Source organism: Oncorhynchus nerka, linkage group LG13 (assembly GCF_034236695.1).
Source record: "Oncorhynchus nerka isolate Pitt River linkage group LG13, Oner_Uvic_2.0, whole genome shotgun sequence".
Taxonomy (NCBI): Eukaryota; Metazoa; Chordata; class Actinopteri; order Salmoniformes; family Salmonidae; genus Oncorhynchus; species Oncorhynchus nerka.
Genome location: NC_088408.1, coordinates 39,816,514 through 39,832,396, shown reverse-complemented (window position 1 = coordinate 39,832,396; position 15,883 = coordinate 39,816,514). Strand labels below are relative to the sequence as shown.

Genomic DNA, 15,883 nt, shown 5'->3' with positions numbered 1-15,883 from the left:
CACCCATCTACATATCCAATTGCTAACAGAGTGTAAAGCCATGTTGGCTTTTTCGAAACGATATACAATATATGGTAAAGAATATAGTTGAGGAAATAATCCAAACCTAGTGAACTGAAGTTGAACCTGGCAGTCAGCAGCTGCTGCTGCTCCAATACAGTATGAGGTGAGACGGTGAACTGGGCAGTCAGTCATTCATTCTGAACTATGAGTCTGGTCTAACAAATGTTATTTGTCACATGCACCGAATACAACAGGTGTAGACCTTACAGTGAAATGCTGACTTACAAGCCCCTAACCAGCAATGCTGGTACAAATTAAAATAAGAAATAAAAGGAACAAGTAATTAAAGAGTAGAAGTTAAATAACAATAGCTAGACTATATACAGGGGGTACCGGTACCGGTAACAAAGGGGACTTCCTCTGACAGTGCCTGGTATAGAGGTCCTGGATGGCAGGAAGCTTGGCCCCAGTGATGTACTGGGCTGTACGCACTCCCCTCTGTAGTGCCTTGCGGTCGGAGGCAGAGCAGTTCCATACCAGGCAGGGATGCAACCAGTCAGGATGCTCTCAATGGTGCAGCTATAGAACCTTTTGAGGATCTGAGGACCCATACTAAATCTTTTCTGTCTCCTGAGGGGGAATAGGCGTTGTCTCCTCTTCACGACTGTCTTGGTGTGATAGTTTGTTAGTAAAGTGGACACCAAGGAACTTGACGCTCTCTACCCGTTGATGAGAATGGGGGCGTGCTCGGTCTTCCTTTTCCTGTAGTCCACAATCATCTCCTTTGTCTTGATCACTTTGAGGGAGTGGTTGTTTTCCTGGCACCACACGGACAGGTCTCTGACCTCCTCCCTATAAGCTGTCTCGTCGTTGTTAGTGATCAGGCCTATCACTGTTATGGCATCGGAAAACTTAATGATGGTGTTGGAGTTGTGCCTGGCCGTGCAGTCATGAGTGAACAGGGAGTACAGGAGGGGGCTGAGCACCCCTGAGTTGAGGATCAGCGTGGCAGATGTGTTGTTACCTAGCCTTTAAAAACATGAGCTGGCTCACACCCAGAAAAATAGTTTGTGTGGAGGTGCTGACTAACAGTGAATAAACTATCAAAATAAAGAAAGTCGCACACTCCATATATAAACTCCCAGCAATTTAATGGGTATTTACCAACGTTTCGGGCATCACTGTGCCTTCCTCAGGGTAATGTCATGAATACTTGAACCAGGTTATGTAGACAAACAGTGCAATTAGTGTAACCAATGACAGTAGTGAGGGGTGTGTCATAATGGTTCACTCGGAATTAACCCTGATACTATAAAAGCAGGGCAACAATGTCAATATAATTATACCCGAAAATGATCAGTTGGTTGCATAAATATTTATGATTACTAAATGTTACATGAATTGTAAATATGAAATATCAAAACCAAATGTACACCTCTTTGGCAACAATTCACTTAATGGTGATGCATGGAATCATAAAACAAGACAGTCAGCTACATTTTGGAGTGATGCATTTAAATTTAGGGGTCGCGAACCAAAGGAACACAACACTTATTCATCACTCATCGATATCATGTTGAAATCAATTGTGCGAGAGGAGGGAGATGTAAAAACTAACAGCTCAAAAACCACACATAATCTGGGAATAATGTGTACATCACTGGTTAGAGGACAATTTGTAGAAAACAGCTAGCTACATTTTGAAGTGTGCATTTTGATTCCAGTGGGTCACCAACGTGGTAAACAGCTAGTTACATTTTGATTCAAGTGGGTCACCAACATGGTACCGTAATTGAAACACAGCTCTTTTTGTGTTAGTCACTTTTTGATAAATCACATAAATAGTACTCATTCAATTCAGACCTTGGATTTTTCCAGAGGCTAATATCAAAATCATGCTGAAATCAATTGAATGGGGCAAACATTTAGGGTTCTACATTGTGAGATTCCTTAAAATACACCTACTACAATGTTAAAAACATTCTACATTGTGAAATTATTTAATTGATATCATGAAACAACTCCTTCATGTATTTTCTGATGTTTGATCAGAGATCTTTTATCAGAGTATCTCTTGTCACACTGATCACAGCTAAAATATGTCTCTCCTGTGTGTGTTCTCTGGTGTACTGTCAGATCGCTAGACTGAACAAAACTCTTCCCACATTGATTACAACTAAAGGATCTCTCTCCTGTATGTGTTCTCTGGCATATAGTCAGATTGCTAGATGTAGTAAAACTCTTCCCACATTGAATACAGCTATAAGGGTTCTCTCCGGTGTGTAGTTTCTGGTGTGATTTCAGGGAGACTGACTGAGTAAAACTCTTTCCACATTGATCACAGCTACGAGATTTCTCTCCTGTGTGTGTTCTCTGGTGTAGCTTCAAAGACTGTGATGTTGAAAAGCTTTTCCCACAATTTGAGCAGTGGTGAAGCTTCTCTCCTGTGTGTACTCGCTGGTGTGTAGTCAGATGGCTAGATGTATTAAAACTCTTCCCACATTGATTACAGCTATAAGATTTCTCTCTTGTGTGTGTTCTCTGGTGTATAGTCAGATTGCTAGATGTAGTAAAACTCTTCCCACATTGAATACAGCTATAAGGTTTCTCTCCTGTGTGTAGTTTCCGGTGTGATTTCAGGGAGCCTGACTGAGTAAAACTCTTCCCACATTGATCACAGATATGAGATTTCTCTCCTGTGTGTGTTCTCTGGTGCAGCTTCAAAATCTGTGATGTTGAAAAGCTTTTCCCACAATCTGAACAGTGGTGAGATTTCTCTCCTGTGTGTACTCGTTGGTGTATTTTAAGGTCTGATGAATATTTGCAACATTTCCCACAGTCAGAGCAGTAATTAGATTTCTTTCCTGTGGGTCTCTGCTGGTGTTTCTTGAGGTGTTCTGATCTGGAGAGACTCTTCTCTGCCTCTTCAGCATCATGAGGTTGTTGAGGCTCCCCAGATGATCCACGATAGTCCTGTCTCTCTCCTGAGTGAACAACAAAGTCAGACAGATGGTTAAAGGCCCACAACAGCAGAAATCCATTGTTTATTTGAGATGAAAGGTGATGCCCAGAGCGTACCCATGAAGTTGTACAATAATTGACGTCTATTAAATTATTTGACAATTAAGACAGTCAAGTTAGCAACAAGTCATATTTTGTCTTGTTTTCACATTAATAGTAACATCGATGACTGTTCAGTTATAATAAAGTTGTGAAATCCTAAGCAGTGTGCCAGACAACTATTGGCCCCCAATATGGGCCCCTTTCTGTGTTTGCAAAAATTGTGTCAGGAGGACAATGCGCAGGCAATTTGGTTGTAGAAACTCCTCCCTGCTAATGTGGAAACCGCCAGTTTTGTACGAAGGTTTTAGTTTTTCCACTATGTGTTCTGAATATTACAACTTTGGATTATAATTGTAAGGCTCGTTTGAATCTCCTGCTTAACATAATGTTTGTGTTATTGCCGCAAATCAACTGCTTTATACTTCAACAAGTAAAATGCTCTTTGGATAGCTTTACCATTAGCCTGACAATGAGTGTTTGTACACGTTGTGTATGCCAAATTGGCCCATAACTTCACCTAACAACATAGACCTAGGACTATAAATCATGTAATATTTTTGGTGAAACGTGGAAACTAAAATGTCTTTGTCATGACATTTCATAACCTGATCACCAGATAATTTTGTGAATAATCCCACTAGGCTACTCTGTAATGTGTTGTCATTCTAAATGTCCTGAATAAAGGAAATTAGCTCTGTGTGTTGTACAATAGCTTATACATCAAGGAACAGTTCTCTACACATTATGAGCTAAGAATCTCTGTGTCCTAACAGACTAACGAGACCTTACTGGAAATCAAGTAGACAACAAACATTATAAACATCAATTTGTTGAGGTTGGATCCAATGTGGAGCATGGTATAACTATCTTTAAGACGGAGAGCAAGGCTGACGTTTTACGTATTCCCAACCCATTGTGGTTTTTTGATAGTTTCTTTGCGTTGTTTGGAACTTATTTTTTAAACTTATTTTGTACATAATGTTGTCGCTACCGTCTCTTATGACGGTAGCGTCTCTTCAGGACATTAAAACTGCGATTACTCACCACGGACTGGCAGAATCATTTTTTTCCTTTAATAAGTCCGACGAGCCCGACGTGAACGATATACTGCTTTCCCGGGGACAGGCCCAGATCCCCGTTAATTGCGTGAAGAGAAGTGGGAGAAACAGGGGCCAAAGGGCAGGCTGCGTTCTGAGAATTTGTAGGTGATCGATAAACCCCCACTTCCTTCCATTCTGCTAGCAAACGTGCAATCTTTGGAAAGTAAAATTGATGACCTACGCGGAAGACTAAACTACCAAAGGAACATTCAAAACTGTAATATCTTATGATTCACGGAGTCGTGGCTAAACAACAACATTATCAACATACAGCTGACTGGTTATTTTTTATTTATTTATTTTATTTCACCTTTATTTAACCAGGTAGGCAAGTTGAGAACAAGTTCTCATTTACAATTGCGACCTGGCCAAGATAAAGCAAAGCAGTTTGACCCATACAACAACACAGAGTTACACATGGAGTAATAATACAGTAGAAACAAGTCTACATACGATGTGAGCAAATGAGGTGAGATAAGGGAGGTAAAGGCAGAAAAAGGCCATGGTGGCAAAGTAAATACAATATAGCGAGTAAAACACTGGAATGGTAGATTTGCAGTGGAAGAATGTGCAAGGTAGAAATAAAAATAATGGGGTGCAAAGGAGCAAAATAAATAAATAAATAAAATAAATACAGTAGGGAAAGAGGTAGTTGCTTGGGCTAAATTATAGATGGGCTATGTACAGGTGCAGCAATATGTGAGCTGCTCTGACAGCTGGTGCTTAAAGCTAGTGAGGGAGATAAGTTTTTCCAGTTTCAGAGATTTTTGTTGTTCGTTCCAGTCATTGGAAGCAGATAACTGGAAGGAGAGGCGGCCAAAGAAAGAATTGGTTTTGGGGGTGACCAGAGAGATATACCTGCTGGAGTGCGTGCTACAGGTGGGTGATGCTATGGTGACCAGCGAGCTGAGATAAGGGGGGACTTTACCTAGCAGGGTCTTGTAGGTGACATGGAGTCAGTGGGTTTGGCGACGAGTATGAAGCGAGGGCCAGCCAACGAGAGCATACAGGTCGCAATGGTGGGTAGTATAAGGGGCTTTGGTGACAAAACGGATGGAACTGTGATAGACTGCATCCAATTTGTTGAGTAGGTATTGGAGGCTATTTTGTAAATGACATCGCCAAAGTCGAGAATTGGTAGGATGGTCAGTTTTATAAGGGTATGTTTGGCAGCATGAGTGAAGGATGCTTTGTTGTGAAATAGGAAGCCAATTCTAGATTTAACTTTGGATTGGAGATGTTTGATGTGGGTCTGGAAGAAGAGTTTACAGTCTAACCAGACACCTAGGTATTTGTAGTTGTCCACGTATTCTAAGTCAGAGCCGCCCAGAGTAGTGATGTTGGACAGGCGGGCAAGTGCAGACAGCGATCGGTTGAAGAGCATGCATTTAGTTTTACTTGTACTTAAGAGCAATTGGAGGCCACGGAAGGAGAGTTGTATGGCATTGAAGCTTGCCTGGAGGGTTGTTAACACAGTGTCCAAAGAAGGGCCAGAAGTATACCGAATGGTGTCGTCTGCGTAGAGGTGGATCAGAGACTCACCAATAGCAAGAGCGACATCATTGATGTTTACAGAGAAGAGAGTCGGTCCAAGAATTGAACCCTGTGGAACCCCCATAGAGACTGCCAGAGGTCCAGACAACAGAACCTCCGATTTGACACACTGAACTCTATCAGAGAAGGAGTTGGTGAACCAGGCGAGGCAATCATTTGAGAAACCAAGGCTGTCAAGTCTGCCAATGAGGATGTGGTGATTGACAGAGTCGAAAGCCTTGGCCAGATCAATGAATACGGCTGCACAGTAATGTTTCTTATCGATGGCGGTTAAGATATCGTTTAGGACCTTGAGCGTGGCTGAGGTGCACCCATGACCAGCTCTGAAACCAGATTGCATAGCAGAGAGGGTATGGTGATATTCGAAATGGTCGGTAATCTGTTTGTTGACTTGGCTTTCGAAGTCCTTAGAAAAGCAGGGTAGGATAGATGTAGCTCTGTAGCAGTTTGGGTCAAGAGTGTCCCCCCCCCCACCCCCCCCCCTTTGAAGAGAGGGGATGACCGCAGCTGCTTTCCAATCTCTGGGAATCTCAGACGACACGAAAGAGAGGTTGAACAGGCTAGTAATAGGGGTGGCAACAATTTCGGCAGATAATTTTTTAGAAAGAAAGGGTCCAGATTGTCTAGCTCGGCTGATTTGTCGGGGTCCAGATTTTGCAGCTCTTTCAGAACATCAGCTGACTGGATTTGGGAGAAGGAGAAATGGGGAAGGATTGGGCGAGTTGCTGTGGGGGTGCATTACTGTTGACCAGGGTAGGGGTAGCCAGGTGGAAAGCATGGCCAGCCGTAGAAAAATGCTTATTGAAGTTCTCAATTATAGTGGATTTATCAGTGGTGACAGTGTTTCCTATCTTCAGTGCAATGGGCAGCTGGGAGGAGGTGTTCTTATTCTCCATGGACTTTACAGTGACCCAGAACTTTTTTGAGTTAGTGTTGCAGGAAGCAAATTTCTGCTTGAAAAAGCTAGCCTTGGCTTTTCTAACTGCCTGTGTATATTGGTTTCTAGCTTCCCTGAATAGCTGCTTATCACGGGGGCTGTTTGATGCTAATGCAGAACGCCATAGGATGTTTTTTTGTTGGTTAAGGGCAGTCAGGTCTGGGGTGAACCAAGGGCTATATCTGTTCCTGGTTCTAAATTTCTTGAATGGGGCATGCTTATTTAAGATGGTTAGGAAGGCATTTAAAAAATAACCAGGCATCCTCTACTGACGGGATGAGATCAATATCCTTCCAGGATACCCCGGCCAGGTCGATTAGAAAGAACTGCTCGCTGAAGTGTTTCAGGGAGCGTTTGACAGTGATGAGTGGAGATCGTTTGACCGCTGACCCATTACGGATGCAGGCAATGAGGCAGTGATCGCTAAGATCTTGGTTGAAGACAGCAGAAGTGTATTTAGAGGGCAAGTTGGTTAGGATGATATCTATGAGGGTGCCCGTGTTTATGGCTTTAGGTAGGTACCTGGTAGGTTCATTGATAATTTGTGTGAGATTGAGGGCATCAAGCTTAGATTGTAGGATGGCTGGAGTGTTAATGTTTAAGCATGTTCCAGTTTAGGTCGCCTAGCAGCACGAGCTCTGAAGATAGATGGGGGGCAATCAGTTCACATATGGTGTCCAGAGCACAGCTGGGGGCAGAGGGTGGTCTATAGCAGGCGGCAACGGTGAGAGACTTGTTTTTAGTGAGGTGGATTTTTAATAGTAGAAGTTCAAATTTTTTGGGTACAGACCTGGATAGTCAGACAGAACTCTGCAGTCTATCTTTGCAGTAGATTGCAACACCTCCCCCTTTGGCAGTTCTATCTTGTCTGAAAATGTTGTAGTTAGGGATGAACATTTCAGAATTTTTGGTGGTCTTCCTAAGCCAGGATTCAGACACAGCTAAAACATCCGGGTTGGCAGAGTGTGCTAAAGCAGTGAATAAAACAAACTTAGGGAGGAGGCTTCTAATGTTAACATGCATGAAACCAAGGCTACCAGAGGCTCTACAGTGAAATAAGCCAATAAACACTAACCAGAACAGCAATGGACAAGGCATATTGACATTAAGGAGAGGCATGCTTAGTCGAGTGATCAAAAGGGTCCAGTGAGTAGTGAGGTTGGTTGCGGTCACAGCGATTCAGACAGCTAGCCGGGTCAACGGTAGCAAGCTAGCATAGGATGGAGGTCTGTTTTTAGCCACCTCGTGCGTTTCCGTCGGTAGGATTAGTGGGGTTCCGTGTGGTAGAGGGGATCAATCCAATTCGCAAAAAAATAGATATAGTTATAGAGGCCCAAGAAAAAAATAAAATAATTGTCCGATAGATCTATTCAGATAGCAGCCGATAAGACAGCTAACGATTAGCGGGCCACAGATGGGCTTTCAGGTAACATCGCGACGGAGGAGCCAGCTGGATAACTTCCTCGGGCAGATAATGTTGGTAGTACAGTATGTACAGGTCCGGTATGTTCCGGTCCGAGCCGCGCCGGACGTCTGACTGCTATGCCATCTTGGTGACCGATGTCACGCTGTATATTATACGCTGTACCAGCAGGATAGAACAGCGGCGTCTAGTAAGACAAGGGGAGGTGGACTATATATTTTTGTAAATAACAGCTAGTGCACGATATCTAAGGAAGTCTCGAGGTATTGCTCGCCTGAGGTAGAGTACCTCATGATAAGCTGTAGACCACACTATCTACCTAGAGAGTTTATTTGTATTTTTCGTAGCTGTTTTACATACCACCACAGACTGAGGCTGGCACTAAGACCGCTGAGCTGTATTCCGCCATAAACAAACAGGAAAAGCTCCCCCAGAGGCAGTATTCCTAGTAGCCGGGGACTTTAATGCAGGGAAACTTAAATCCGTCTTACCAAATTTCTATCAGCATGTTAAATGAGCAACCAGAGGGAAAACAACTCTGGACCACCTTTACTCCACACACAGAGACACATACAAAGCTCTACCCCGCACCCCATTTGGCAAATCTATCCATCCTCCTGATTCCAAGCTCAAATTAAAGCAAGAAGCACCAGTGACTCGATCAATAAGAAAGTGGTCAGATGAAGCAGATGCTAAGCTACAGAACTGTTTTGCTAGCACAGCCTGGAATATGTTCCAGGATTCCTCCGATAGCATTCAGGAGTACACCACAAAGGTCATTGGCTTCATCAATCAGTGCATCGATGACGTTGTCCCCACAGTGACCGTACGTACATACCCCAACCAGAAGCCATGGATTACAGGCAACATCCGCACTGAGCTAAAGGCTAGAGCTGCTGCTTTAAAGGAGCGGGACTCTAACCCGGAAGCTTATAAGAAATCCCGCTATGCCCTCCGACGAACCATCTAACAGGCAAAGTGTCAATAAGATTGAATAGTACTACAAAGGCTCTGACGCTCGTCGGATGTGGCAGGGCTTGCAAACCATTACAGACTACAAAGGGAAGCACAGCCGATAGATGTCCAGTGACACAAGCCTAGCAGACGAGCTAAACTACGGCAAATAACACTGACACGTGCATGAGAGCACCAGCTGTTCCGGAAGACTGTGTGATCACGCTCTACGCAGCCGATGTGAGTAAGACCTTTAAACAGGTCAACATTCACAGGGCCGCAGTGCCAGACGGATTACCAGGATGTTTACTGTGAGCATGTGCTGACCAACCGGCAAGAGTCTATAGATATTTTCAACCTCTCCCTGTCCGAGTCTGTAATACCAACATGTTTTAAGCAGACCACCATAGTCCCTGTGCCCAAGAACACTAAGGTAACCTGCCTAAATGACTACCGACCTGTAGCACTCACGTTTGTAGCCATGAAGTGCTTTGAAAGGCTGGCCACGGATCACATCAACAACATTATCCCAGAAACCCTAGACCCACTTCAATTTGCATACCGCCCTAACAGATCCACAGATGATGCAATCTCTATTGCACTCCACACTGCCCTTTCCCACCTGGACAAAAGGAACACCTATGTCAGAATGCTATACATTGACTACAGCTAAGCATTCAACACCATCGTGCCCTCAAAGCTCATCAATAAACTAAGGAACCTGGGACTAAACACCTCCCTCTGCAACTGGATCCTGTACTTCCTGATGGGCCGCCCCCATGTTGTAAGTGTATGTAACAACACATCCGCCATGCTGATCCGCAACACAGGGGCCCCTAAAGGATGCGTGCTCAGTCCCGTCCAGTACTCCGTGTTCACTCATGACTGCACAACCAGGCACAACTCCAACATCATCATTAAGTTTGCCGATGACAACAGTGGTAGGCCTGATCAACGACGAGACAGCCTATAGGGAGGTCAGAGACCTGGCCGTGTGGTGCAAGGAAACGTGATCAAGACTAAGGAGATGATTGTGGACTACAGGAAAAAGAGGACCGAGCACGCCCCCATTCTCATCAACGGGGCTGTAGTTGAGCAGGTCAGCACATCACCAACAAACTAACATGGTCTAAGCATACCAAGACAGTTGTGAAAAGGGCACGATTAAACGTATTTCCCCTCAGGAGACTGAAAAGATGTGGCATGGGTCCTCAGATACTCAAAAGGTTCTACAGCTGCACCATCGATAGCATCCCGACTGGTTGCATCACTGCCTTGTATGGCAACTGCTCGGCCTCTGACCACAAGGCACTACAGAGGGTAGTGCGAATGGCCCAGTACATCACTGGGGCCAAGCTTCCTGCCATCCATGACCTCTATACCAGGCTGTGTCAGAGGAAGGCCCTAAAAATTGTCAAAGACTCCAGCCACCCTAGTCATAGACTGTTCTCCCTGCTACAGCACGGCAAGCGGCTTCTAAACAGCTTCTTTCCCCAAGCCATAAGACTCCTGAACATCTAATCAAATGGCTACCCAGACTATTTGCACTGCCCCTCCCCACCTTTTTACACCGCTGCTATGCTCTGTTGTTATTATCTATGCAGTCACTTTATCTCTACCTATATGTACATATTACCTCAACTAACCGGTACCCCCACACATTGACTCTGTACAGTTGAGAATGAGTGGACGATGGTGAAGAACAGTGGAGTGAAAAGGGTTAAAGTTGGTCATGAACTGCAGTTTATGGTTGAAGTGGGAATCATCAGCAAGGATGTTTTTTGGGTGACCCGTTCGCGGTCTCAAAGATGGTGAAGGATGAATTGGGTAAAGTGGAATCGTTTCGAGTGACCAGGAGCGGTATGATGCTGATTGTGTGTCAATAGCGCAAAAGGGGAAAGCTTTGTGTGGTTTAGGGGTAACATTTCAGGTATACGCACGTTGATTAAAACAAATGATAGAAGGTTTTACTGTGGTTTGGTGAAGTGGTTCTCCCATCTTATGTAAAACATTGGTAAGTAAGATATACAGAAGCCGCTGCAGTGTTACAATTGTAAAAATGTTTGGACATGTGGCAAGTGTTTGTCAAAGGAATAAATGTCAGATGAAGCATGTTGTAATTGTGGGAATCACACTCCCAAGTTCCCGGCGTGCCCTGTATGGATGAAGGAGGTCACAGTAGCTAGGATCAGGCCCATACAGAAGGTGTCCTATGTGGAGGCAGTGAAAATAGCTGAAGGGGTGAGGAGAGGAGAAGGTAGTGGATGTCCCACAGTCTGCAGTGAAGCCATGCAGGAGAAGGATCCCAACACACTAATAGTGAAGGTGGACTTTGTTGTGTTTATAGCGCAAGTGAGAAATTGCACTAGTCAAACTGTTAATTTTTATTTTTTGTAATTAGTATGATTGTTTTGGGGGTATTTTTTACAACCCCGTACAGTAGGTGTTTTGGTGGTATATTTTACAAACCTGTGTACAGTAGGTGTTTTGGGGGTATATTTTACAACCCCGTACAGTAGGTGTTTTGGGGGTATATTGTACAACCCCGTACAGTAGGTGTTTATTTTACAACCCTGTACAGTAGGTGTTTTGGGGGTATATTTTACAACCCTGTACAGTAGGTGTTTTAGGGGCAGCAATACACCTGATGAGTGTAGTCTGACAAACCTCAGAGAAGAAGACATGGTAGGAACCAAAGTGTTGGTCAGTGTTTCCAGGTGACACTAATTAGATGTTACTTTACATTTTTTCTTACTTCATGTAGCCGGCTAGCTAGCCAACATATTCATACCTCTCTGATAAGATACTGCTGCACAAACATGCTTATCTAGGCCTACAAAAGCACTGGCACCAGGCAGTATTAGCTAGCTACGTTTGACTCTTAATATGTTTAGCAAGCTAGCTAGCGATTAGCGGCTAACATTATTTCAGCAACACCTTGCTAAGAGGGAATCTTCACTGGCAGTTAACGACCCATTTACAATATAACCATTGATTCTTGAAAAGTATAACTTATAAATGCCTCAAATGTTTCAACTGTATTACCCCATCAGAAACCAAAACATGAGCTCGTATAACGCCACTGTTTGTAAACTAATACTATATGGCTGAGAAGTAGGGTCAATCCAAGCATTCTGACCTCACAACGACAGTAAAGCACCCAAGCTAACTGGCTAACGTTGGATAGCTTGCTAGCACAAATGAGAGAAAACCTTACTCTGACCATTTTACTTTCCCTAGCAGAGCTGGTTAGGCGGTTTCATGTTATCCAGAACGTTGGTGACTAACTGTGCTGCTGGCAACAACTTAATTTGAGCTTTTTTGCAGACGTTTAATGACACCGGCCATATTCAACGGGTGTTGAGCGTCAGTAAATTCATCAGTTATTCTGCGCTCTGGTACTCAGACAAGACTGCTCTGAAATTAGAGTGGAGAACCAGAGCGAATTTATGAACGCACCCAAATTAACAATGTCCATTGGCTAAGAATGACGTTAATAATCAAGTCAATAAATGTTGGATAGTTAGTTAGAATATAGTAAATATACTGGCAAGTTTGATGTATTAGTAGCCAACTAACATTAGGTAGCTAGTTGACAAACTGGTACATACGGCTGTGAAGATATGCTATGCGGTTTTAAGGATAGCGTAACTAACAATGTGTAAGGTGACTTATTTGAAAAGTCATTACATTGCTCAACCTTTTCTTAATATTTGTCATAATTAGTTAAAAATCAGTTCAATTCTCTCGTCGAACTTTGGGATGCGCATTTTCCGCCATTTTGTTCAAATCTGAAAATAGTTCAACCACACCCAATTCTTGGCGAATGTAGTACGACATCCGGGAACTTTTGGCATACTAACTTCATCATACTATGACCAATAAGCATACTATATACTCAATTCACGTCACAAATAGCACAGTTAGTATGAGTATTCTAACATTGTTTGTAATCTATGTATGCTTGTGTTCCCTCATGTGCTTTATGTATTGATTTGTTGTTAATAAAATTTAAAAAAAAAAATATATATATATATATATATATTCTAACACAGCTCAGGTCTCTGGGCTGCCATTTTGTTTATGTTTAAAAACTAAGTTGCCCCTTTAAAAAAGCCACACAACAATCAATCAACCAATATGCAGTACAAGCAATAACAAAGCTGTAATTGCACCACTGTTTTGCTAATAAGATGGATGGGGCTGGAGAAATGTAACTAGTCTCAAATTCATAGACATGGATACAAGGACTGACCGTCCATGATACCAACATTATAGTTTTAACCATGTTGAGGCTATACAGTGTTGGTTTACATTGTTTCTAAACATTGGAGTAAAACAGGTTATTTGGGGTTCTGATGGGGTACAACAGTTGAACTAAGCTCATGAGGCATGTGTTATATTCTTCAAGAATCAATGGCTATAAATAAATAATAAAACATTTAAATATTGATGTAGCAATTGCATATTTCCCCTTTAACACCACACATCAGTTCAACAACTGCAGAGCTTGTGCCTCTGTAGTTAAGACAGTACTTACGAGTGTAAACCAGGGCACGTTCATCGTTAGAACCATTGGATGCCTTAAGATGAGTTTGGGAAACCGGGCCCAGATATCCAGTTTCCTCCGCTTCCTTTTTCGATGTGACAGTAATCTCCCCCTCCTCCTCTTTCACTCCAAAAACTGCAACTTCCTCTTTCTCTGCCTCTTCTTTTACTGTAACATCCTCCTTCTCTTTCACTCTGAACGCCTCTTCCTCTTCTTTTACTGTAACGTATTTTTCTTCTTTCCCGGTAACACCCTCACTGTCTACTTGTTTTTGTATTGTAACAGCCTCCTCTTCCTTCTCCTCTTTCACTCTGAACGCGTCTTCCTCTTATTTCACTGAAACGTCTTTCTCTTCTTATTTCACTGTAACAGCCTCAGCATCTACTTTTTGTATTGTAACAGCCTCTCCTCCTACCTCTTTGACGAGAGCTTCATTCTCCGTCCAGCAGACCTCCTCTTCTTTAGAGGAGCCGCGCCCTCAGAGCATGCGCAGAACAGCTGGCTGGTGTGTTTACGGACATATTCAATCAATCCCTATCCCAGTCTGTTGTTCCCACATGCTTCAAGAGGGCATAGGCAACTGTATTACATATAAATATATGGATGAGCGATGGCAAGGCATAGGCAAGGTGCCGTAGATGGTATATAATACAGTATATACATGTGATATGAGTAATGTAAGATATCTTAACATGATTAAAGTGTCATTGTTTAAAGTGACTAGTGATCAATTTTTTAAAGTGGCCAGTGATTTGAGTCTCAATGTAGCCAGCAGCCTCTCTGAGCTAGTGAGATAGATAGAAGCTGATTTTCAGTCTCTCAGTCCCAGCGTTGAACAGGCAGTGGCTCGGGTGGTTGTCCTTGATGATCTTTTCGGCCTTTCTGTGACATCAGGTGCTGTAGGTGTCTTGGAGGGCAGGCAGTTTGCCCCCGGTGATGCGAGCCTTGCAGTTGAGGGCGGGTCAGTTTCCATACTAGGTGGTAATACAGCGCGACAGGATGCTCTCGACTGTGCATCTGTAAAAGTTTGTCAGGGTTTTACTTGACAAGCCAAATTTCTTCAGCCTCCTGAGGTTAAAGAGGTGCTGTTGCGCCTTTTTCACCACGCTGTCTGTGTTGGTGGACCATTTAAGTTTGTCTGTGATGTGTACGCCGAGGAATTTAAACGTTCCACCTCAGTGATAAAGGTATGGGTTTCTGGGTAATCCACAGCAGGTTTATGGAGAATTGCTGTGGCTAAATTGAAAATTGAATGGTCCAGGGATAGAAATGTAAAAAGTTGACATTACATCATAAAATCCACCTTTTACATCATACATTAACAATTTATGTTTTAGTTACTACTGTTGTTGGTTTGGCATCAAATAAGCCTCTCTTTATATGTTATTTGCCAAATCTCCGTTTTCCATGTGGGTTTTATGCTAAAGTTACCTCTTTCAAGTTGGTAGCTAACTGGAAAATGCATCTTCTTTAGGAGTGCTATTTTTACCCTGTCGACTGCTGATCATTCATCCACACAGTGTGTCCCGTCAATACAGGTAATGTATGACAAATGTATAAAGTCTATGTTTTATAAACTCATGAACACCAGCCAGTTTATTATCCCGGTTTTGTTAGTTGAGGTGTATTATACTTCTTCTTCTTTTGACATTGAGTCATATTTCAGGTTATTTTGATATATTTTAATACTAAAATGGATGATAGTTTATTCTGATGCAGTGAGTATTAAACACATGGAAACAATGTATTCATTTTTATTATAGTAAATTAAGAATGATTAGGAATTGTTAAATCCACTATACGATCACAATGACTTTGATAGACATTTCAATAGTTTTTTTGTTAGTATATTATAGGGCAGATTTATGGAGAATTGTTGTGGGAGTGCTATTTATATCCCGTCACTACTGATCATTCATCCATACTGTGTGTGTCCCATCATTGCAGCTTTGGAAATAAATGAACTATCCATCCGTTGCTCCTTCCTGTGTTGACTCACTGACTTGAGGGACTGGACCAGGAAGGTCACACTAGGTCCATATCTAGCTCAAGTTTGCAAACATTAACCACACCTCATGCTTTTCATGAACTGTGTGGTTGTGTTATCTAGTGGGAACCCGTTAACAGGGTAGGCGCTGGTGCCTTCTTGCCGTGGGCTCAAAATGCCAAAGGAAATCAACCCGATTCATTTCGTTAAACAACCACCTGATTGGTTTGGTAATGGGCTTGTTCAACATTGCAGGCGACAGTGCAGGTGACTGCGGACTGACTGATCTACAAATAACCTTGCATCATAAATA

General features: G+C 42.8%; 2 protein-coding genes across 3 annotated transcripts in view; both read right to left on the bottom strand.

Annotated features, from left to right (window-relative positions):
• The window catches only part of LOC115140421 (zinc finger protein 239-like), a 105,800-nt gene that overhangs the window by 51,825 nt on the left and 38,092 nt on the right, over positions 1–15,883 (bottom strand). The window lies entirely within an intron of this gene.
• On the bottom strand, positions 1,136–13,911 carry LOC135574695 (zinc finger protein 664-like; the record flags this gene model as incomplete). The annotated part of the gene is made up of 2 exons (XM_065026428.1): positions 1,136–2,987; positions 13,575–13,911. Coding segments are annotated over 2 exons (1,311 nt in total), but the record flags the coding sequence as incomplete, so codon positions are not given.